The sequence below is a fragment of the Chlorocebus sabaeus genome, chromosome X (genome assembly GCF_047675955.1).
Source record: "Chlorocebus sabaeus isolate Y175 chromosome X, mChlSab1.0.hap1, whole genome shotgun sequence".
Taxonomy (NCBI): Eukaryota; Metazoa; Chordata; class Mammalia; order Primates; family Cercopithecidae; genus Chlorocebus; species Chlorocebus sabaeus.
Genome location: NC_132933.1, coordinates 77,724,024 through 77,747,513, shown reverse-complemented (window position 1 = coordinate 77,747,513; position 23,490 = coordinate 77,724,024). Strand labels below are relative to the sequence as shown.

The 23,490-nt window shown below is 34.8% G+C and overlaps 1 protein-coding gene across 4 annotated transcripts in view; it reads right to left on the bottom strand.

The window, feature by feature from the left end:
- Positions 1-23,490, bottom strand: part of ABCB7 (ATP binding cassette subfamily B member 7) — a 115,567-nt gene that overhangs the window by 12,211 nt on the left and 79,866 nt on the right. For 2 of the 4 annotated variants that reach the window (XM_037989514.2, XM_037989513.2), the window contains exons 5-13: positions 12,115-12,247; positions 10,959-11,227; positions 9,478-9,566; positions 9,299-9,386; positions 7,116-7,290; positions 6,002-6,159; positions 4,928-5,091; positions 4,638-4,767; positions 697-868 (exon numbers count right to left, since the gene is read on the bottom strand). In XM_037989514.2, coding sequence (XP_037845442.2) covers positions 697-868; positions 4,638-4,767; positions 4,928-5,091; positions 6,002-6,159; positions 7,116-7,290; positions 9,299-9,386; positions 9,478-9,566; positions 10,959-11,227; positions 12,115-12,247 — 1,378 coding nt within the window. The remainder of the gene's footprint in view (positions 1-696; positions 869-4,637; positions 4,768-4,927; positions 5,092-6,001; positions 6,160-7,115; positions 7,291-9,298; positions 9,387-9,477; positions 9,567-10,958; positions 11,228-12,114; positions 12,248-23,490) is intronic. The other 2 variants (XM_073013563.1, XM_037989515.2) reach the window with 1 other exon arrangement.

Genomic DNA, 23,490 nt, shown 5'->3' with positions numbered 1-23,490 from the left:
ATGGATACATTTCCTCCCCAAACTAAACTAGACATTGCTATACTTTTGAAATTCAAATAATTTGGGGGTAAAGAAACATTTTTCTGTGTCCTCCAAAAAAAATCAGTCATTTTAGGGTAATTCATTCTTAAACCTAGCAATCTCATAATTAAACATTTAACAAGAAATGTATAAGCCTCAAAATATCCTTGGCCACAGAACAAAGGACATGAAAATGAAGTTGGCTGTAAGGAAAATATAGCAGGTAACAGGATCAAATATAAAAAGGTCTAACGTACTGAAAACATCTAATGATCTAGGAAGTTATGATGAGAGATATACACTATTCATTATCAAATTACTTCTCCCTACCCTTACTACTTTCCCAGGTAAAGAATGATATTGTTTTTGCTTTATCACGAAGACTATAGATAACAAGTTAGTAATGATCTGAGCATATTTTGATAACTTAATATCAAACACCTACAGTGTTTGCAGCTGCAAGTGAAAAAAAAAAAAGACTTGCATGACTTGAGAATAGTTACTAGTATGTTGAATTGGTTACAGTGAGGACTAGGAGATTAGTAACCCAATCAAATGTGACTCAATGAGCACTACATTTTGAAGTCTCTCATCACATTTTCTAAAACATGGCTCTGACAATTAGAGTTTGAAAGAAGTATACAAGAAGGGGGCAGGTCTAAAATCTCTGATCACCTGAAAGCTTGAGTCCTCGTTCCCCTACTTGGGTGTTGTATCCATGTGGCATTCGAAGAATTGCATCATGAAGTCCAGCTAATTTTGCCACCGCATACACTTCCTCAGGTGAAGCACTGATGTTTCCATATAAGAGGTTGTAATAAATAGTATTATGGAAGAGGACAGCATCCTGAAGCAGATATACTGAATGAATATATATCTATATCTATATCTCTCTCTATATATATGTTCATTATTAAAAACTCAAACAGTAAAGAGACAAAGGCATAAAGGGTAAAACATGACAGTCCCTTTCATCATCCCTCATCTGCAAAATCCCATTCCCTTCCCAGGGGTAGTCATCATAAACAATTTAGTGTGTATCATTCCAGACTTGTTCCTGCAAATTTATATATATAAACATATGTTTTTCCCCCCAACACAAGTGTGGTCATTCTACACATATTATTTTGCAATTGCTTTTTTCACTTAACGTATCCTGGAGATTGTCCATGTCAATAACAGAAAACTAACTCATTCTTTTTAACAGTTGTATATTCCATGCTATGGAAACATCATAATTTATGTATATATTCTCCTACTGATGGATATTAATGTGATTTCCAAATTGTTGCTACTACAATGTTGGAATAAAACTATGTATATGACTTTGTACACCTGTGTGTTTCTGTAAGAATCCCTAGAAGTAGACTGATGAGTTAAAAGTTAAGCATACATTTATCCTTTGATATTACTGCCCAAATGTCTTCCAAATATGGCCCTACCAGCAACCAATAATGTATAAGTACACACTAACCAATGGCATATGAGGGTGCCAGTTCCTCATATATTCAGAAACACTGGATATTAATAATTTTTAGTTGTTGCTACTCTTAGGGGAAAAATGTGCTTTTTGTTCAAATTAGCATTTCCCTAATTACTAATGAGGTTTGAATATGTTTTCCTATTTTCTAAGAAGCTTTGACATTGATATTAAAACAGAAAACAAAGAATTTATGCACTATATATATTTTTGGAGAAAGTTCACTTCAAGCATTCATTTGATATTTCAACTTATTCTCACATGGCACACTAAAGCTAATTTACTTCAAGTGAGCATCCATCCCCTATTTTTCTTTCAATCTCTAAATGGTTGGAAGGCTATGGTTAGGTGAAATAAAATGACTCCATTAGTTCATATTAACCAGGATTCCCATCTTCCTGAACATCATAATCAGATCAAGAATTTCATATATTGCTTTAAACAGTATTTAAATCATTTATATACCTATTATTAATAAAATTTCTCATATTGAGATAATACTTAAACTCAATAAGCTCATTGTATAAACAGAAACTGCTTATTTTTAAATAATTTATATTTAGGAAAAAGCTAAATATGCTAGGTGGAAATTTTGAAAATATAAAAACTAATATAAAATAAATACTGATTTTTTTGTGCAATTTCTGCTAAATGGGTAGATTTTAGCTGCTCTAGCCACAAAAACATGGGTAACTGTGAGATGATGGACATGTTAATTTGCTTCTCTACAGTAACCTAATTATATGTATCTCATAACATCATGTGAGATATCTTAAATATATACATGTAATAAATTAAAACTTAAATAATCCATATTCCCATCATGTAGCAAGATCTACTATTATATTTTGATATTCTCTCCTATCTTTTTTCTCTACTGAAATGTATTCATCTAGTATTATAAAATCAGGATACTATATTTTGCTTGCTATCCTTTTTAATACTTTGTATTTGCATATTTTTCATGACAATATTCTTTAAAAACAATATTTATGAATGGCTACATGACTGTGATCCTATGATAATAATGTAACCATCTACTTACTGTTGGACATTTACATTGTTTCCAACTGATGCTACTATAAATAATGCTGTAATGAACATCTTTGCATATAAAGACTTGTTCACATCTCTGTTTATGTCCTTACTAAAATTTCCTACAGGCAGAATTATTGGAATAAAGGGTATGAATATTTTTCAGGCACTTGATACACATTGCCAATCTGCTTGTCAGGAAAGCTGTATACTTCCACCAGCAAAACAAGAGATTGTCCATTTTACACAGTCTTGCCCAAACTGGATATTAGGAATTTCAAAATCCTTGCCAATCTGATAGGTGAAAAAATGACATTTCCTGTTGTTGACTTAATTTATATTGCTAAGGCCTCCAATGAGGATGAGAGTCTTTTGTTTATTGATCATGTATATTTTCCCTTTGTGAATGTGCTACTTCTCAAAAGGCTGAGGATAATTGTTACAACGCCCAAGAGAATGGTAGGAATCTATTTACATGGATGAGGACACTGAATCCTAAGTAGTCACAGCTCAGAATCCAATTCACTTGACACACAGTTTAGATTAGTGTTTCTTTTTCTTTCTTTTTTCTCTTTTTTATTTTTGAGACTGAGCCTCGCTCTGTTGCCCAGGCTGGAGTGCAATGGCACAATCTCGGCTCACTGCAACCTCTGCCTCCTGGATTCAAGCAATTCTCCTGCCTCAGCTTCCCGAGTAGCTGGTATTACAGGCGCCTGCCATCATGCTCAGCTAATTTTTGTATTTTTACTACAGATGCGGTTTCATCATGCTGGCCAGGCTGGTCTTGAACTCCCGACCTCAGGCGATCACCTCAGGCGATCTGCCTGCCTCGGCCTCCCAAAGTGCTGGGATTACAGGCGTGAGCCACTGTGCCCCAGCTAGATTAGCATTACTTAACATACAATCTATGAAACATCTCTAACAGAATAACCTAGGAGGCGTTTTCAAAAAGACAGGTTTCTGGGCCCCACATAGTCCTCCAAAATCGTAACTGGGGTATGTGAGAAAGAACTGGAATTATTAAATTAGATTATCTAATCCAATTTAAATGATATGATTTTTTAAAATTTATAAATGGTATTGTATATATTTAAGGTATAGAACATGATGTTATGAGATACATATAGTAAAATGATTACTGTAGTGAACAAATTAACATATCCATCATCTCACATAGTTACCCAATAATTTCTCTAAATGACTCATGCTAACATGTGGGATTTTCAGTGAAAAAGAGGACAGAGAAGAGTCCATGTGTGGGATCATTTGGGGGACATTTTGCAAGCCACATATCCCCATCCAATAACTCTCTTACAGTTCTTCCTCTACCCATATTTTGATCTACTCTCCCAGGGATTTGATTCTGGCTCCAGAAATCAACTTTATAATACATACTAGCTACAACTAATTCCCAGGTTTCTCTATAAGCTTTCATCATAGAAAAGCTCACATCCTATAAAGGTTATCTACTTCTTAACTTCTCAGACCTTACTTTGAATTTATTTTCCCTCCAAAGTAACACAAGAAATGTTTATTAAATGTTTAACATGGGTTAGGCACTGTGCTTGGTACTGAAGGCAAAGTGGTTAACAAGGTATACAAAATTGAGGTTGGCAGTCAAGCTACTTTGTAATTATGATAAATCCACTATGTTGAAAACTGTTCCAAATTACAATAGTAGTTTTCATTTTCTGAACAATTATGTGATAGATTTGGTATTTTACATTATCTCTAATCCATAATAATAATTATAATAATTCTATCCTAAAAGATAAATGGCGTCCTTATTTTACAGATGAGAAAACGGAGGCCCCAGGCCACAGAACTAATGACGGTTAGAGATGGGGTTAGAATCCAGGTCTGTGCTCTTTCTATTCTATTATGCTATCATTCCAGGGCTTCCTATCATGCAGATTTTCCCTTCAAGTTTTTTTCCTTTCCTTTTTTAAAAAATCCCTTTTGGTACCAGAACTTCACTGGTAGGGTCTAATATTGACTAGTTCAGTAGCATATGTTGATCCCTTGATTCAAAATGTTCTAGTTACAGATTGATCAACCCAATAAATCTTCCAAAAATTTGTTTTTTTCTGTTTTTAAATACCTGAGGTACCACTCCTACTGCCCTCCGAAGGCTTTCCAGGCTCACATCTTGTATATTTTGACCAGCAAGATAAATGCTACCCTTTTGAGGCTCATAGAAGCGAAACAACAGCCTCACTATTGTGCTTTTCCTGAAATTGGAGATGAAGAAAGGTTATTTAGCTCCTATTAATGTTAGGAAAACCCAGTTTTAAACCACAGTAATCATTTTCATTATAATAAAGAAAAAAATATTACATTGGGAATCATCAGTCTATAATACAGAATTTTACAAGTAACTAAATTACCCACCCTGACCCACTACCTCCTACAATGGCCACTTTCTTTCCTGCAGGGACTTCAAAGGATATTCCACTAAGGACTTTCTGGCTCTCAATGTATTCAAAATGCACATTATCAAAGGCCACGGTAGCTGTCTGTGGTGTGATCTGAAGGGGAGATGCCATCACTTTGTCCTAGCAGGGAAGAGAAAAAAAAGCCACTTTACACACTGCCTAGAGTACAGCTATGAAGACAATTTTCTAATTCACAGAAAGAAAAAGGAAATTATGGAAAAGAAGGAGGTTTATAAGTGGACTTAGACCACTTCCAAGCATGCGATTAAAGATTTGTTTTCTCATGCTTCATGGCCAAGGTAAAACAAACCCTGAATGTTTTGGTCTCTGAGCAACTTTTTTTGAGGGGGGGCGTGGGGAGAGAGAAGGGATGATGGGCAGGGGAGGAAAGGGGTTGAGGATGTGAGGAGAGGCAATCATACATTCTGTGTCATTATTAGATAACTAAATTCAGTGTAAGTATAAATAATTCAACTTAACAAAATTTACTTTCTAGTATAAGTCTTCATTAACATTGTAAGATTTTTATTATTTATTTATTTAATTTATTTATGCTGAGATGGCGTTCGCTCTTGTTACCCATGCTGGAGTGCAATGGCACGATCTTGGCTCACAGCAACCTCCGCCTCCCGGGTTCAAACGATTCTCCTGGCTCAGCCTCCCGAGTAGCTGGGATTACAGGCATGTGCTACCACAACCAGCTAATTTTGTATTTTTGGTAGAGACGGGGTTTCTTCATGTTGGTCAGGCTGGTCTAGAACTCTTGACCTGAGGTGATCCGCCCGCCTCGGCCTCCCAAAATGCTGGGATTACAGGCGTGAGCCACCATGCGTGGCCAGGTTTTTAAACATAGAAGTGAAAGCTCTAACAACCTCTTAATATAGGTGATAGCACCCCACTCCCCTGCCAATTCCTGCAAGTAAAAGAAATTGGGCTTGCTAACGTGGTGATGTAGGAATATTCCTAGAATAATCCTAATAATGGGATGATGTTCACATACTTTTGAAAAGGTGCTATATGGATTACTTACTTTAATTCGAGTGTCTACCTTGAGTAGAGTAAACAAGGTGTTCATATCTATGAGTGCTTGTCTAGTCTCTCTATATACAGTTCCCAGAAAGTTCAGGGGTAATGAAAGTTGAAAAAGCAGTCCATTCACCATCACTAGATCTCCAACAGTAAGGGTGCCTTAATATGCAATTGGCAGGAGAAAAAAAAGGGTATTTTAGATAAATGTTACATACTTTCCCAATTTAAGATAGAGAGGTTTATAGTCTATTATCACAGAACAAAATATTCTTAATCAGCAACAACTCTTATGTCAACTCAATTTCAAAGCATTAATCCATGATTTAGGTAATACAGGGAACTTAGTATATGTTAAGAGGAATGGGAAAGGCCCACCTATACACTATATATAATACACAAAAAAGAATGGTTTAAGTGAGGATAGAAATGGAAGGCCAAAAAGTTTCTCTTTTTTCCCTAAGACACTAGTAACGGTTTCTTTGTAGTGTAAGATAGAAATTTAAAAATTAGTATACATTAAAAATTGGAGAAAATAGACATCACGATTAAGGATGATAAACCATTCTGATGTACATCAAGTTAAAGGAAACAAAATGAAACAACAACAACAACAACAAAATGTTGTGAATGAATGAATGAATACTAACTGAGTGGGGGTGGGGGGAGTTTACAGAAAGGAGGAGCAGACATTTACTTTTGAAGTGTTTTGCAAGTAAAAAAAGGAGTAGAAAGATTAAAAGGTTCCTGGTAATTCTTAAAAAAAGAGTGTTTGCAGTTTAGTCCTTTGAACTAAACACTAAATTAATTACATTGCTCTACAAGTCTACAAGACAAATTAGAAAAACTAGATGCTAAAAAAAAAGTTGTTCTTAAAAGATCAGGTAGTTACAAACAGTAATCCCAATCAATGAGTGAGCCAGCACTAAACAAAAGGAAGTTAAAAAACCATTATCAAACAATCAAGCAAATACATTCTGATACAAAGAGAAAAGTACTCCAAGGATGTTAAAGCACTTTAACATCCTTTATAATTAAGAGATACGCATACACATTCCTTTCATTAATCTTTATAAAAGTTGAACAGCCTGTAAATGTGATAGCCACAGACCCATTACCTGCCACAATTCCCTGACTGGCGAGCACCATTATAGCTGTTAAACCGACACTGAAAATAGCACTTTGACCAAAGTTCAGCATAGCCAGAGTAGAGGTACTTTTCAATGAAGCAGTCTCATACGTCTTCAAAAATCCATCATATCTCTGTGCTTCATATCTTTCATTATTAAAATACTACAAAATATATAAAAATAACTATGGGCAAGTATAATTAAAATTTATTCTCTTAAGTGATCAGTATACTTTTCATCAGACTTCAAGTATGAATACAATTTTGTACTGTAGATTCCATTTTAAAAATTGACTTTCAATATATTGTACTATGATATCCCTGCAGTTTTCCATAATGAATTGTATTTGAAAAGTCCATAAAATTCACCCAATGAACATTTACTGAATGCTTAGCTAATTCCAACCCAGATCTAAAACAAAATCTTCAATGACACTTCCTTCACAAAGCGTTCCCCTGAGACTCTGAATTGACAATTACCACTACCCTTACAACATTATGCCTTCTTATCTAGTCACCTGCATACTTAAGTTCTTTCAGTACAGTATAAAATTCTGGGATAGCAGGGATTAGAAAGTAATCTTTTTTTTAACCACCCTCCCCTGTGAAACCACTTAGAACACATAAGAGGCATTCAGTAACTATTTGTTAAATGGAAAAATGAACAAATAAATGAAAGAATTAATGGGAAGCACTATACTAGGCACTCTGAGGGATAGAAGAGAGTCAAGAATTTACATGCCAATTTGATTAGCTTACTGTTCATTCTGAATCAAGATGCTAACGGTATATAGTCATGTATCACTTAACAACGGAGATATGTTCTCAGAAATGCACACTTTAGGTAATTTTGACTGTACAATCATCATAGAGTGTACTTACAGAAACCTAGATGGTATAGACTACCACTCACCTAGACTATATGGTATAGCCTATTGCTCCTAGGCTACAAACCTGTACAGCACATTACTGTATTGAATATTGTAGAAAACTGTAACACAATGGTATTTGTATATCTAAACAAAGAAATGGTACAGTAAAAGTATGGTAAAGAAGATTTGCAATGGTATATCTGTATAGAGCACTTAGCATGAATGGATCTTGCAGGACTGAAAATTGCTCTAGGTGAGTCAGTGAGGAAGTGGTGAGTGAATATGAATGCCTAGGGCATTACCGTACACTACTGTAGACACACTGTACACTTAGGCTACACTAAATTTATTTAATATTTTATTTCTTCAATAATAAAATTAGCTTACTGTAACTTTTTTACTTTACAAATTTTTTAAAACTTTTTTACTCTTTTTAATAACTTAGCTTAAAACACAAACACATTGTACAGCTGTACAAAAGTATTTTCTTTCTTCATATCCTTATTCTATAGACTATTTTCTATTTAAGGTTTTTTTTTTTCTTTTTTACTTTTTAAACTTTTTTGTTAAAAACTAAGACACAATCACACACATTAGCCTAGACCTACATAGGGTCAAGATCAAATATCACTGTCTTCTACCTCCAGATCTCCTTTTACTGGAAGGTCTTCAGGGGCAATAACATGCATGGAGCTGTTATCTCCCATGAGAACAATGCCTTCTTCTGGAATACCTCCTGAGGGACTTACCTGAGGCTATTTTACAGTTAACTTTGTTTTTAGAAGTAGAAGGCGTACACTCTAAAATAATGATTAAAAGTAGAAAGTACATATACTAGTTAACATACTAGTTTATCATTATCAAATATCAAATGATGGGTAGCGCAGTAGGTTTGTTTCCACCAGCATTACCAGAAACACATGAGTAATAGAGTAACGAATTGTGCTACAACATTACAATGGCTACAATGTCACTTGCTGACAGGAACATTTTAGTTCCATTATTATCTTATGGGACCAACATCATAGATGCCAAAACATCATTATACAGTGCATGACTGTATTTATGATCACTTATAAATTAATTCAGAAGGTAAAAATCTGATAGTACCAAACAAAAACTGAGAAGGAAAGAGGACAGTTTCTAAACAAAAGACAAACAATAAAATAGTATTATTCCATCACACCTAGAGATCATATCCTAACCCGAAGCTCTAACTTACAGTACCTATTAAATTAAATGGTAGATCAAAGCTTAGAGCAGTGTGAAAGGCAGAGGAAAGTATAATTAAACATATTACCTTCACAGTTTCATAATTCAGCAGTGAGTCTATAGCAGCATTACCTGCATCATTATCTGCTTTGTTCATTTCTATTCTAAATCTAGTTCTGTAAGACAAAGATTTGCATAGGCATGAAATACCTGTTATAAAAGCATAACAATTTATAAATTTTATGTGGCTTCTAGGGAATAAATTACCTCCACCGTGTGACTGCAACTGTGAATGCTGTGTATGTACCAAGTGTTCCGAGGGTTACCAAAGCAAACTGGGCACCGCATTTGTAATACTAGAAAAGGAAGTCCAAAGAAGAAATGTGAAATAGTTATTGTTCTTGCCAAACAGTTTGTAATACACAACAGCAAATCTCAGTCAAAAGATTTTAACAAAAATATGGTGGTGGGAAGTTATGTATGTGAACGATGGGTGAAAAATCAAATACTTTAGAAAATCTACTTTAGGCAACAAGGGTAGAAAGTCAAACTGCACTTGCTACATCAACAGTACCATCAAATACTAATAGGAAGATAGTACAATAAGCCTAAAGAGGAATAAAAAATACATACATATATTTTTAACTATAAAAGGTGAAATTGCTAATCATTAGAGAAATGCAAATCAAAACCACAATGAGATATCATCTCAGATGAGTCAGAATGGCTATTATTAAAAAGTCAAAAAATAACAGATGTTGTCAAGGTTATGGAGAAAAGGGAACACTTATACGCTGCTGGTAGGAATGGAAATTAGTTCAGCCATTATGGGAAGCAGTTTGGACATTTCTCAAAGAACTTAAAACAGAATTATCATTTGATCAGCAATCCCATTACTGGGAACATATATTCAAAAGAACATAAATTATTCTGCCATAAAGACATATAAATGCATATGTTCACTGCAGCACTATTCACAACAGCAAAGACATGGATGGCAATCAATGGTGGACTAAATAAAGAAAATGTGGCCCATGTACACCATGGAATACTATGCAGCCATAAAAAACAAAATCATGTCCTTTGCAGCAACATGGATGCATCTGGAGACCATTATCCTAATCGAATTAACTCAGGAACAGAAAACCAAATACCACATTCTCACTTATAAGTGGGGTACACATGGACACAACGAGGGGAATAGACACTGGGGCCTATTGAGGGTGGAGGGTGGCAGATGGGTGAGGGTCAAAAAACTACCTTTTAGGTACTATGCTCACTACCTGGTGATGAAATCATTTGTACACCAAACCCCAGTGACACATAATTTACCCATGTAACAAACTTGCACAGGTACCCCCTGAACCTAAAAGTTGAAACAGAGAAAAAAAAAATAAAAGGTGAAATTGCCTAAAATGTTATGAATGGTGATGAGAAACCTAGATATTCTGAGCATATCAGTCCAATGCGATACATAAAAATCCCTGCTTAAAAAAAACCTTGTAAGTACTAGTTGATGACTAATCTATGTGTAGAACTGAATAGTTATTTACAATAACAACATGATAAAGAATTTGAGCAGTCCATTGAAGCGTGCGGTAAAATAATTAAACTGCATAATGTTTCTGGCATCACAGAATTTTGCTTTCAAACCCATAGGCATGCAACAGTACAATAGCTTCAAATATTCAATTGCTACTAATATGAATTTAAGATAAAAGCTTGTTATGAAAAAATGTTTAACTTACCAAAACACCACTGACAAGCATCACTTCAAACATGATGGGAAGAAGATTAAATACCAAAGCACTCAGGACAAAACTGATACCCCTTGTTCCTCTGTCAATAGCCTTAGATAAAGCTCCCGTCTGTCTGCTCAGGTGAAAACCCAGATCCAGGTTGTGAAGATGGAGAAAGACATTTTTGGCTATTCTTCGGATTGAATTTTGGGCTACCTTGCCAAATACTGCATTTCGAACTTCGTTAAAAAAAGCAGCTCCGGCTCTTGATACACCATCTAACAATACATTCAAAAGAAAAAACAGGATGTAACAATATTATAATCAAAGGAGTATAGAAATGACAAGCGTGCAGAAAATGTTTGTACAATGAATAATTCAGTGAATGAATATATCACGGAATATTTACAATAAAAGAAACCTAGAAATAATCTAGCCTAATGAGTATTAACTTTTCTAACACTATGAATCCCTTCAGTGTTATTTCCTCTAGGTTTCAAATGTTAAAATATTTTTTTCCAAATAAAATACTTAAATAATAGCCCACATGGCATTATTGTGGATAAATGTGCATATCTGTTGAGGATTTTTATCTAATTTAATCTTCCTAAATAACAAGTGATAAAATTGAGATCCTGAAAAATCAAGTGCCTTGACTAAAGGCATACCCTTACTAATGTCTCCCAAATCTCATAGTGTCCTTTCTAATGCATGGGACACACAGCATTTATATTCTGTTCTTTTCAAATTGTAGATTTGTGTTATTACTAATGAATACATTTTAATAAAGCATTTATGTACATATATATTGTTATTTAGCTATTTCCTATTTAATAGCTAACAATGCCAGCAAGAAAATAATTGACCTTTGTGGAAATGGATGTTACAAAAAGCCTAACTCCTAGAAGTGGTTGTTATGAATTTAATGTCGTATTTCATACTATTGTTTTCTAGAACTTGTAAAAATCCTAATGTCATCATGGAATTTTTTGAAAGTGTATCATACAGAACAGTTTTTAAAAACACATACAAAACATCTCACATAAAACAACAAACATCCAAAATGCTAAGCTGTGTTTGTACTGAAAAGGTCATCTGCTCAAATACGATGAAACCTCCTTGAAGAAAGTCAACACCTGTAGACAGATTAAAGAATCACACATACAGCCAATCAGAACTGCTGTTGCCATGGTTGCAACTGTATTTGGTGCATCACTCAGGTTCAGCATGTTTCCCGACATCTGGTTGAGGCTGTCTACAGCATATTTAAACATGAAGGGAACCACAATATTCATGGCCTAAAAACATAAAAACATCAATCACCCATTATATATAAAATACTTATTTATAAAAGGACAAATATTTACCTTAAATTAGTACTTATGATAATGTTTACATATTTACCACTTACTGGTATTAGAGTGATTTTCCCCATTCATAAAGACAGTATCTTTGACATTGGGAGAGCTGTCATTTCAGGCTTCATACTTCACACTGCCATGTTAATATTCATTTATAAGCTATGTGAATTAGTCAAATGCTTCTGCTTCCATGAAATCATCCCAGGTCTGCCACTGAAAAATGCTGTCTCCATTATCTAAAATCCTACAAAGCTCATGACACTATGGCAAACCGTCTTACACTGTAGTTATTTGTGTATATATTTCCCTTTCCTACTGGATCGTTGAGGGTCTGTGCCATTTTACTTTTTGTCCCACCCATGCTGAATATAATGCTCTTATACCGCAGGCATTCAATAAATATTTTAAAAATAATTTGGTCACCAAAATAATGGTAAACTAAATTACACAGCAAACCGGATCACAAAAGCAGATGAATTACAAGTATATGTGGCTGATTCACCACTGGAAAAAAACACTGATAAATCCATTTGTCCTACAGAAAACTTCTTTGCTCCAATACCATATAAAACAAAGCCCAATTATTATCAAAACTAAGCTTTCAATAATGCACCTATTTCTCCATGAGAATACATCAAAATAAAACTTAAAAAGAAAATTAGGAGTATGATGTTTTCATATATTCAAGGCAAATGTTTCATCATTCACATTCTATATTTTCTGCAGTTATAGTATCTAAAACATCAACCATCATTTAGGAACAGAAAGTTTGTCAGATTCCCAAAGTTTCTTTGAAGAGATATACATTAATAACATGTGAAAACAATTCTATAAGCCTTAATAATAAAAACACTGAAATTCCAGATCTTGTTAATGCTCCATTATTATGCCATCTATCTTTCAAAGCTTAGGTATAACTGATAGAAGCTATGTAAGTCTTACCAAGATTCCAAGGTAAGGTATACAAGAGTCTTACCAACCAAGCAGGCATTCTAGCATTCAACAATATCATTAAAATACACAGCACATGTTGGGATGCTTTTAAGAATATAACATTATGAAATAAACTACTTAAACATTAAGCTTTCTGACTTCCAAAATCTAATAGAAAATAGGGCAGGTCTCAAACAGTATAAATTTCTCAATTCTGATTCCCTTGTAGCCATATAACCTCAGGTTTCTTGCTTCTTCTTCTTCTTTTTTTTTTTTTTTTTTTTTTTTTTTTTGAGATCTCGCTCTGTCGTCCAGGCTGGAGTGCAGTGGTGAAATCTCGGCTCACTGCGACCTCCACCTCCTGGGTTCAAGCGATTCTCCTGCCTCAGCCTCCTGAGTAGCTGAGATTATAGGCATGCACCACCATGCCCAGCTAATTTTTGTATTTTTAGTAGAGACGGGGTTTCACCATGTTGGTCAGGCTGGTCTCAAACTCCTGACCTCGTGATCCACCTGCCTCGGCCTCCCGGCCTCCCGAAGTGCTGAGATTACAGGTCTTGCTTCTTCTTGAAATGGTCTCCTCTCCCCTATCTACCTCATCACCCTTCAAAGCCCAATTTTTATACCATTTCTATCATAATGCCTTCTCTGAAATATGCAGCCAATTTGGCACTCTCCATTTTCTATCTTTTTGTTATAGTTTATACCACAATATTTATCACTTTTATGATATATTTCTGATTCATTTTGTATGTATATATGCATGGATATATTTCCATCTTTTTTGTATAAATTTAAGGGGTACAAGTGCAGTTCTGTTACATGGATATATTGCGTAGTGGTGAGGTCTGGGCTTTTAGTGTATCTATCACCCAAATAATGTACAAACCTTTTGTGACAAAACTAACATTTACTGAACAACAGCTAGATGAATCATAGGTAGGTACCTTTCACAAATGTGAGGGATGAAAGGAATAACAATTTTACAAAATAGATTTTATCGCTATAGTTGAGGAAACTCAGGTTCCATGAGGTTTAATGACTCATCTGGTAAGCAGCAGAGCTAAGATTAAAATCCAGGTCTGACACTTGAAGTTAGAATTGTTTCCAGTATACCATAGCAGCTTATAAGGCAGGGACAATATATTTCACTTCTTTTGCACCCTAAAATGGATGCTCTCAAAGGCACTGTTTAAACCAGCTATAGTTGTGAAGTATATCAAAAGTAATTTAAATAAATTTGAGCAGATTCCAAGTTTTCCATTTAAGGATACATTCCCTCACCTGCAATCCAATACACTTTCCTCAGTAGGAGAAAAAGTGATAGTCACAGCTAGCATGCAATTCTCATAACTCACAGCCCATTATACCTTTTCCAAAGCTGTAGTGAATGATGCCTAAAACTAATGTATCACCGATAAAGTTGTGCAATTTTACTTCCTTGGAAATGTTTTTGGATTTGGTCAAACTAGAGAACATCCTTGTAAGTGTTCAGGACATGTGAGTGTCATCTGCACTGTGTTGTTAGTGGCAGAAAAAGGGCAGTTAGCACATGCAAAAAACATGGCACTACCTCTAATAACAACTGAATACTGTCAGTTTTCCCATAAAAGTAATTTTAAAAAGGTAAGAAATATGCCATATATGTTAAAAAGGAAAGAAATACACCAAAGAAATAAGAAGGATATTACATGTAGATGTTTTTATTAATATATAGTGTAAGTTTTATATGACTTGTGATATTTTGGAGGTGGGAGTAGCAAACAGTGGTTTTCTCCAGTATGCTGCCTTTAGCAGAAATAGATTTAAACCATTCCAGGCAAATGAGAATCTTCTTAAAAAAAAAAAACACTTTTTTATTTTGAAATAATTAGACTCATAGAAAGCTGCAAGAGTAGTACGTAGTACAGAGAGACCCAGGTACCCTTCACCCAGCATCTCCTAATGACATTGTATTTTGCTGTAGTTCAATATCAAAACCAGAAGGTTAACATCAGCACACTACTGTTAACTACTGGACTAGAGACCTCATTCAGTTTTTACCATCTTTTAGCCTGTATTCATGTGTATGTGTGTGTAGTATGTATGTGTCTGTTTGTGTGGTTCTATGCAATTTTATCGCACATTCAGATCTGTAACCAGCACCACAATCAAGATACAAAACTATTCCATCACCACAAGAGAAATCCATTATGCCACCACTTTGTATTCACCCCCGTTCTACCTGCCTCACCCCAGTCCCTTTACCCTGGCAACCACTAATTTGCTCTTGATATCTACAGTTTACTCATCTTGAGAATATTCTAGAAATGGAATCATATAGTATATAACCTTTTAAGATCAGCTTTTGTTTTATTCAGCACAATGTGCTCAAAGTTTATCAAGACTGTTGCATATATCAATAGCTCATCATTTGCTATTACTAAGGATTATTCCATGGATGTACAAGAATTTATTCAACCAGTCACCCCGAAGGACATTTTGATTGTTTCTAGCTTAAGGCTACCATGAGTAAAGATGTTATCAACATTCTCTCACAGGTGGATATAAGTTTCCATTCATCTGGGAAAAGACCCAAGAGTCCAATTGCTAAGTCATATGGCATCTCCATGCTGACCTTACTAAGAAACTGCCACACTCTTTCTAGAGTTGCTGTATCATTCTATTTTACATTTCTGAGACAGAGTCTCACTCTGTTGCCCAGTATGGAGTGCAGTGGCATGATCTCATCTCAGTGCAACCTCCACCTCCCGAGTTCAAGCAATTCTCCTGCCTTTGCCTCCTGAGTAGCTGGGACTACAAGTGCACGCCACCACACCTAGCTAATTTTTGTATTTTCGGTAGAGACGGGGTTTCACCACGTTGGCCCAGGCTGGTCTCAAACTCCTGGGCTCAAGTGATCTGCCTGCCTTGGCCACCCAAAGTGCTGGGATTATGGGTGTGAGCCACCACACCTGGCCTGCTGTATCATTTTATAATAACCAACAAAGTATGAGTGACTCGGTTCTTCTGCATCCTCACAAACATTTGGTATTATCATTTTTTTTTAAATTTCAAAATTGTTCCAATAGGTGCATATTGTTACCTCATTGATGTTGAACACTTTTTAATGTGCTTATTTGCAATCTATATCTTCTCTTTGGTGAAATATCTGTTCATGCCTTTTGTGCATTTTATAATTGGATTGTTTGCTTTTCTGCTGTTGAGTTTTAAGGGTTCTTTATATATTCTAAGTATAAGGCCTTTGTTGGATATGTGGTTTGCAAATATTTTTGCCCAGTCTACTGCCTTTTATTCTACTCAGGAGTCTAACTTCTCACTCCATTCAGCAGCAATGAGAAATCCCTTCTGCCAAGAGTCAATAGAGGCCCAAGTAGGAACCCAGATTCTCATCTCCACCCACAGTAATGAGGCAGCACCCCTGCTCCAGTGAAGTGGTGTCACAGGAGGCCTGCTAAACAGAAGATATACATAAGATTCAGAGTCTAATAATACTCTACATGTCCAGGTTTCGATTTAAAAAATCATATCAAGAAGCAATAAGATATCAATTTGATTAAGACAATACAATCAATAGACACTAACATCAGGATGACACAAACATTACAACTATCTGAAAGATTTCAGAGTAGCCATCATAAAAGTGCTTCAAGGAATATTTATGAACATGCTTGAAATAAGTGAAAAAATAGAAGTCTCAGGAAATAAAGGATATAAAGAACCAAATAAAAAATACAGAACTGAAAAATATAATAACTAAGATATAAAAACTCAATGGATGGGCTCCATGGCAAAATGGAGAAGACAGAGGCAAGTATTAATGAACCTGAAGATAGAACAATAATTAGGAGTACAATGCTTTCATATAGTCAAGGCAAATGTTTAATCATTCACATTCTACATTTTCTGCAATTATAGTATGAAAAACATTAACCGTTACTTAGGAACAGGAAGTTCGTCAGACTGCCAAAGTTTTTCTGAAGAAACTAAATTGATGCACATTAATAATATGTGAAAACAATTCTATCAGGCTTAACAAAAACACTGAAATCACAGCTCTTCTTAATGTTCCATTATTATGCCATCCATCTTTGTTAAGTTTAGCTACAACTGATAGAAGCTATGTAAGTCTTACCAATCAAGATTTCAAGGTAAGGTATACAAGAGTCTTAGCAACCAAGCAGATGTTCTAGTAGTCAACAATATCATTAAAATACACAGCAGATGTTGGGATGCTACCTAAGCTTAACAACAGGGAGAAAATAGACTAAAGAAAAAAAAAAAGCCAAAACCGAGTCTCAGGGACCTATGGAGCTGTAACAAAACACTTACCATCCTTTATTGAATCCCAGAAGGATAGCAGAAGAGTGTGGGGCACAAAAAAGTACCAACGAAATAATGGCTGAAAATTTCCCAAATTTGGCAAAAGACATAAACCTATAATTTCAAGAAGCTGAGCAACTCAAATGTGGATAAACCCAAAGAAATTCACACCAAGACACATCATAATTAAACTTATGAAAGCTAAAGACAGAGAAAAATATCTTAAAATCAGCTAGATAAAAATATGTTATGTAAAAGGGAAAAACAATATTAAGACAGCAGATTTCCACAGAGGCCAGCAGTAAGTGGGACAACATTTTTCAAGTGGTGAAAGAAAAGAACTGTCAACCTAGTACGGTACACTGGGCAAAATTAATCTTTGTGAATGAAGGGAATATCAAGACATTTTCAGATTAAGGAGCACTAAGAGAATTAGTTACCAGAAGGCCTGCTTTAAAAGAATTGCTACAGAAAATTCTTCATAAAACAAGAAATGAAAGCAGAAGGAAACCTGGAATATCAGGAATGAAGGAAGAGCAATGGAAATGGCAAATATATGTGTAAATATAATAACCTATTCTTAAGTTCTTTAAAAATATGTTTGATAGTTAAAAGCAAAATTTACATTTGTCCAGAAAGATTCCACAGAGTAAGAAAAAAGATCACTGACTGATGGGGTTTACAGTATTAAAGATATATGAAACAATGGTAAATATAAAGGGGGAAGGTAAGGGAACTTACAGAATAGTAAGTTTTTACATTTCATTTGAAGTAGTAAAATACTGACTCTAAGCAGACTGTGAAAAGTTACTTATGCATACTATAATTTCTAGAGTAACCACTACAAAATTATATAAAGAGATAAACTAAAACACATAGTAGATAAAATGGAATAGTAAAATCTGTTCAAATAACATAAAAGGTGACAGTAAAGGTAAAACCAAGTAACAAAATAAATTTATCAGAAAACAAATAATAAAATGGTAGACTGAAATCCAAATATATAAATGATACCAATATTATTATCAATATATTACAATGATCAACAAAAATCAATAATTACTAATATATCAACATATTAGCAATGAACAGTTAGAAACCAAAATTTAAAAAAGAAAATTACTCACATTGTCCTCATCAAATAAAAAAAATTCTTAAGTATAAATCTAACTCAAGGTCTCAACCTACAGCACTACTGACAGTTTGGGTTCCATAATTCTTTCTTGCGGGAAGAGCTATTCTGTGCATTGTACGATGTTTCACAGTGTCCTTAACCTCTATCCAATACATGCCAGTAGCATACCCCACCCCCTCTAGTTGTGACCTATAAAAATGTCTCTAGACATTGTGTAATGTCCTCTTGGGGTCAAAATCACCCCTGGGTGGGAACCACTGGGATAATCAAACATGTGTCAGGTCTGTATGCTGAAAGCTATCAATGCTGATGAAATAAATCAAATAAAAGCTAAATAAATGGAGAAACATACTACATTCATCCAATGGAAGACACAACCTAGTAAGGAGGTCAATTCTACCTAAATTGGTCTACATTTTAAATAAAATTTCATTTAAAATATCATCAGGCTTCTTTGATAGAAGAGCTTTAATAGCTATAGAAAAGTTTATTCTAAAATTTATATGCAGAGTCAAAAAAAACTGGAATAGCAAAAAACAAATTTGAAAAGAAGGGAAGAAAGTTGGAAGAATCATCCTACCTGGCTTTAAAACTTACTATAAAACTAAAAAATATATACATATATTTTATATATATATGAGAGATATATATATATATATCTCAAATATAAAAATAGTGTGGTACTGGTGAATGCAGAAACACAAACATCAATGAAACAGAATAGATTCCAGAAAAACATCCCATATATAATCATTATGGTAGAAAGAATAATGGCTCCCCAAAGATACTCATGTACCAATTTCCAGAACCTATAAAGATGATACCTTACATAGCAAAATGAACTTTGCAGATGTGATTAAGCTGAAGAACATGATTCTGTTCTTTATCTTTGATTATGTGGGTGGGCCAAATCTAATTACAGGAGTACTTATAAGAGAGAGGCAGGAGAGTCAAAGTTGAGAGAAGATAAGACGAAGGGAAGCAAAAGGGTCAGAGTCAGAGAGAGACTGAACATGCTGTTGATGCTGAAGATGGAGTAAGAGGCCCTGAGCCAAGGAATGTAGGTGAACTCTAGAAGCAGGAAAAGGCAAGGAAATAGATTTTCCTCAAGAGTTTCTGGAGGGAGCACAACCATGCCAAATATCTTTATTTCGATCCAGTGAAACCTAATTTTGGATTTCTGACCTCCAGAAATGTAACATAATAAATTTGCAGTGTTTTCAGCTACTATGTTTGCGATAATCTGTTACAGCAGTAATAGGATACAAAGCAAACTGAATGGGGAAAGGATAGCCTTGGTGTTGGAACAATTGGAAAAAAATTTAATTTCTACCTAAACCTCATACAGGAATTCAAAATGCAGCACTTTAGTTCAGTACATACTTATTTTTTAAAAAACATGGCACAGATCTAAATGTAAAAGAGAAAAATATATAAAACATTTAGAAGAAAACAAAAGAGAAAATCTTAATGAACTTTAGTTAGGCAAATAGTTATTAGACATGACAACAAAAGCATAATCCATAAAGGAAAAAAATAATAAACTGAAATTCATCAAAATTAAAAACATTTGTTCTACATAAAATACTATTAAGGGGATTAAAAAACAAGCTACAGACTGGGAGAATATATCTGCAAATCATGTATCTGATAAAGGTTTCATATCAGAATATATAAAGAATTCACTAAAGTTGAGAGGAAAAACAAACAGCCCAATTAAAAAATGGACAAAATGCTTAAACAGACACTTCACAAAAGGAAGAACCACAAATGTAAACTAAATACACACAAAGCTGCTTAATATCTCAGGCCTTAAGAGAAATGTAAATTAAAACCACAAGATACCACCATTCACCTGACAATACCTAGTGTTGACAAAGAAGCAAAGCAATAGGAACTCTTCCATACACTGCTGGTGGGAATACAAAGAGAACCACTCTGGAAAACAGCTTGGCAGTTTCTTATTGAGTTGAACATGTGTTTAGTATGACTTAGCATTCCACTCTTAAGTGTTTATTCTAGAGGTATGGAAACTCAGGTTCACACAAAAACCTGTGTCTGAATGTTTAAAGAAGCTCTAGTTATAATCTATAATCACTAAACAGTGGAAAGAACCCAATGTTGTTGAATGGGTGAATGGACAAACTCTGTTATATCCATACCATGGAATACTACTTGACAATGAAAAGAAACAAACTGGTATATCCAGTAACATGGATGAATGACCAAGACATCATGCTGAGTGTGAGAAATCAGCTCAAAAGGTTATATACTACATGATTCCATTTATATGGCATACTCAAAATGAGAAAACTATAGTGATAGAGGACAAATCAATGTTTCCCAGCAGCTAGAGGTCTGGATAGGGTATGACTAAAAAGAGGTAACACAAGGGAGATTTTTGGGGTGATAGCACTTGTCTGTATCCTGACTGTGGTGGTAATTATGTGAATATACACGTGTTAAAAATTATGGAACTGTATACTAAAAAGAGTGCATTTCATTGAATGTACATTAAAATTAAAAGAAATAAAGCCAGCATCACAGCACAGACCTGGCTCGTCTGGGGGCAGGAAATGTCTAAAAATAAGGCTGAATCACAGTGTATTTCAATAAAAATCAACCCAATATGAAGTTTCATACCCTGTTACTTTTTAAAAATTAAAAAACTGGTTATATTTACAAGATTGTAATCTTGTGACAAAAGGTATATTTAATCTGACTGCAATGTGCACAATAAGTACACAAGAAACAAAGGAACTTTTAATTTTTTTTTTTTTTTTTGAGATGGAATCACCTCTGTCACCTAGGCTGGAGTGCAGTGGGGTGATCTCAGCTAAATGCAAGTACCACCTCCCATGTTCAAGTGATTCTCGTGCCTCAGCCTCCCAAGTAGCTAGGACTACAGGCATGCACCACCATGTCAAGCTAATTTTTGTATTTTTAGTAGAGATGGGGTTTCACCATGTTGGCCAGGCAGGTCTCAAACTCCTGGCCTCAAGTGATCTGCCTGCCTCGGCCTCCCAAAGAGCTGAGATTACAGGCATAAGCCACCATGCCCAGCCTCAGGAACTTATAAAACATTTTTCTTTCTTAGATCAGAAATTTAAATCATATAAATAATCTGCTAGGCTCTTGAATTATCAGAGACTGGTATATCATTACAAAATGGTATTCATTTGATTTTTAGCACAAAACTGTACAATTTGGGATAGTAATTGAAGAACAGAGTTAAGTAAAAAGTAAAATTGCCATAAAGGACTACCGAAAGTATGCTGTATCTACATGGTGCCAAAATTACTGGTCAATATAGTCAGTTTGCTGAGGACCCTAAGTTCCAGATTTAATTATCACTTTTTCCATTATGATTATGACTAGTCATCTGAGGAACCCAATTCTTTCAGACTTTTTAATATCTAAACTCCTCAAAAAATTTACCTCTTTCAGAGTGGACTCTGTTAACTAAGGGCTTTATGAGCAGTGCTGCCAAGAAGTGCCCAATATATCTAAACAAGTAAAAAAGCATTTTGTTCCTTTAATTGCTTCTCTATTCACAAAAGAATCAGGAGAGAAAAAAATAAAGACCAAGAGCACTAAAGAGGGATTTGACTAGCAAGGCAAGACAAAGATAAGAGAAAACTGGACAAGGTAAGGTAGTAGATCGGCACGAATTATTTTCCAAGCACTGGTCACGAGGCCCCACCAAACAAACAGGATCTGAGCAAAACAGAATGCTAGAACCAAGATGGTGACTAAAACGACCTCTAGTTGCCCTCATTGTTCATTATACACTAATTACAATGTATTATCATGCTAAAAGCAATTCCCACCAGCACCATCACAATTTACAAATGCCATGGCAACTCCTGGAAGTTGCTTTATATGGCTTAAAAGGAGAAGGAACCCTTAGTTCCAGGAACTCCTCATCCCTTTTCCAGGAAATTCATGAATAACCCACCCCTTATTTCACAACTAATCAAGGAATAGCCATATAGCTAACCAGAAATCCATAAGGGCTGCTGCTGCTACTCTGTCTATGGAGCAACCATTTTTCTGTACTCTGTGGCTCTAATAACCTTGCTTTCACTTTGCTGTCAGCTCACTCTTGAATTCTTTCCTGCACGAAGCCAAGAACCCTCCCAGGCTAAGGCCCAATTTTGGGGTTTGCCTGCATTAAGGGTACTCAGACAATTTGTAAAGATTATCAGGGTAGTGGTAGAATCCTCACAGAACTGAAGTTTCTATTCTCATTAAAGGAAAAATATCAAACAACAACAAAGCAGTTATGTAAGTTGATCAAATAGAAATTATTTTATATTATACACATTATTAATTCATGAAAATTAGGCCTAGGCAATAAAAGAAATGTCATTAAAGATTTCCACTGCATCAACAAAATAATTCTGGCTTGTATATAAAGTTTGCTCTGGGCATCAAAGAGTAACCTCAACAGAAAATAGCCTATTTAATCCAATCCTTGCATCACAGCTGAATATGGATTCTGAGAAAGTAAAGCAAGAGTTATGACTAATCTATATGAATAACAGACACGCAGAAGACTCCATATGCAAGACTGTTACATAATGTAATAATATTTGTAAGTAATCTGTTGTTTTTACCTAATATAATAGTTTGAAAGTATAAACATGACAAAGCTATGACACAGAAAGGGACTATATGTCATTGTCATTTTAAATAACAGACATCTAAAAGCTAGAGATCATAATATCCATAAAACAAACTTGTTTTACCTTATTTCACGGCTGAAGCACACAGAACTGAAAGCAAA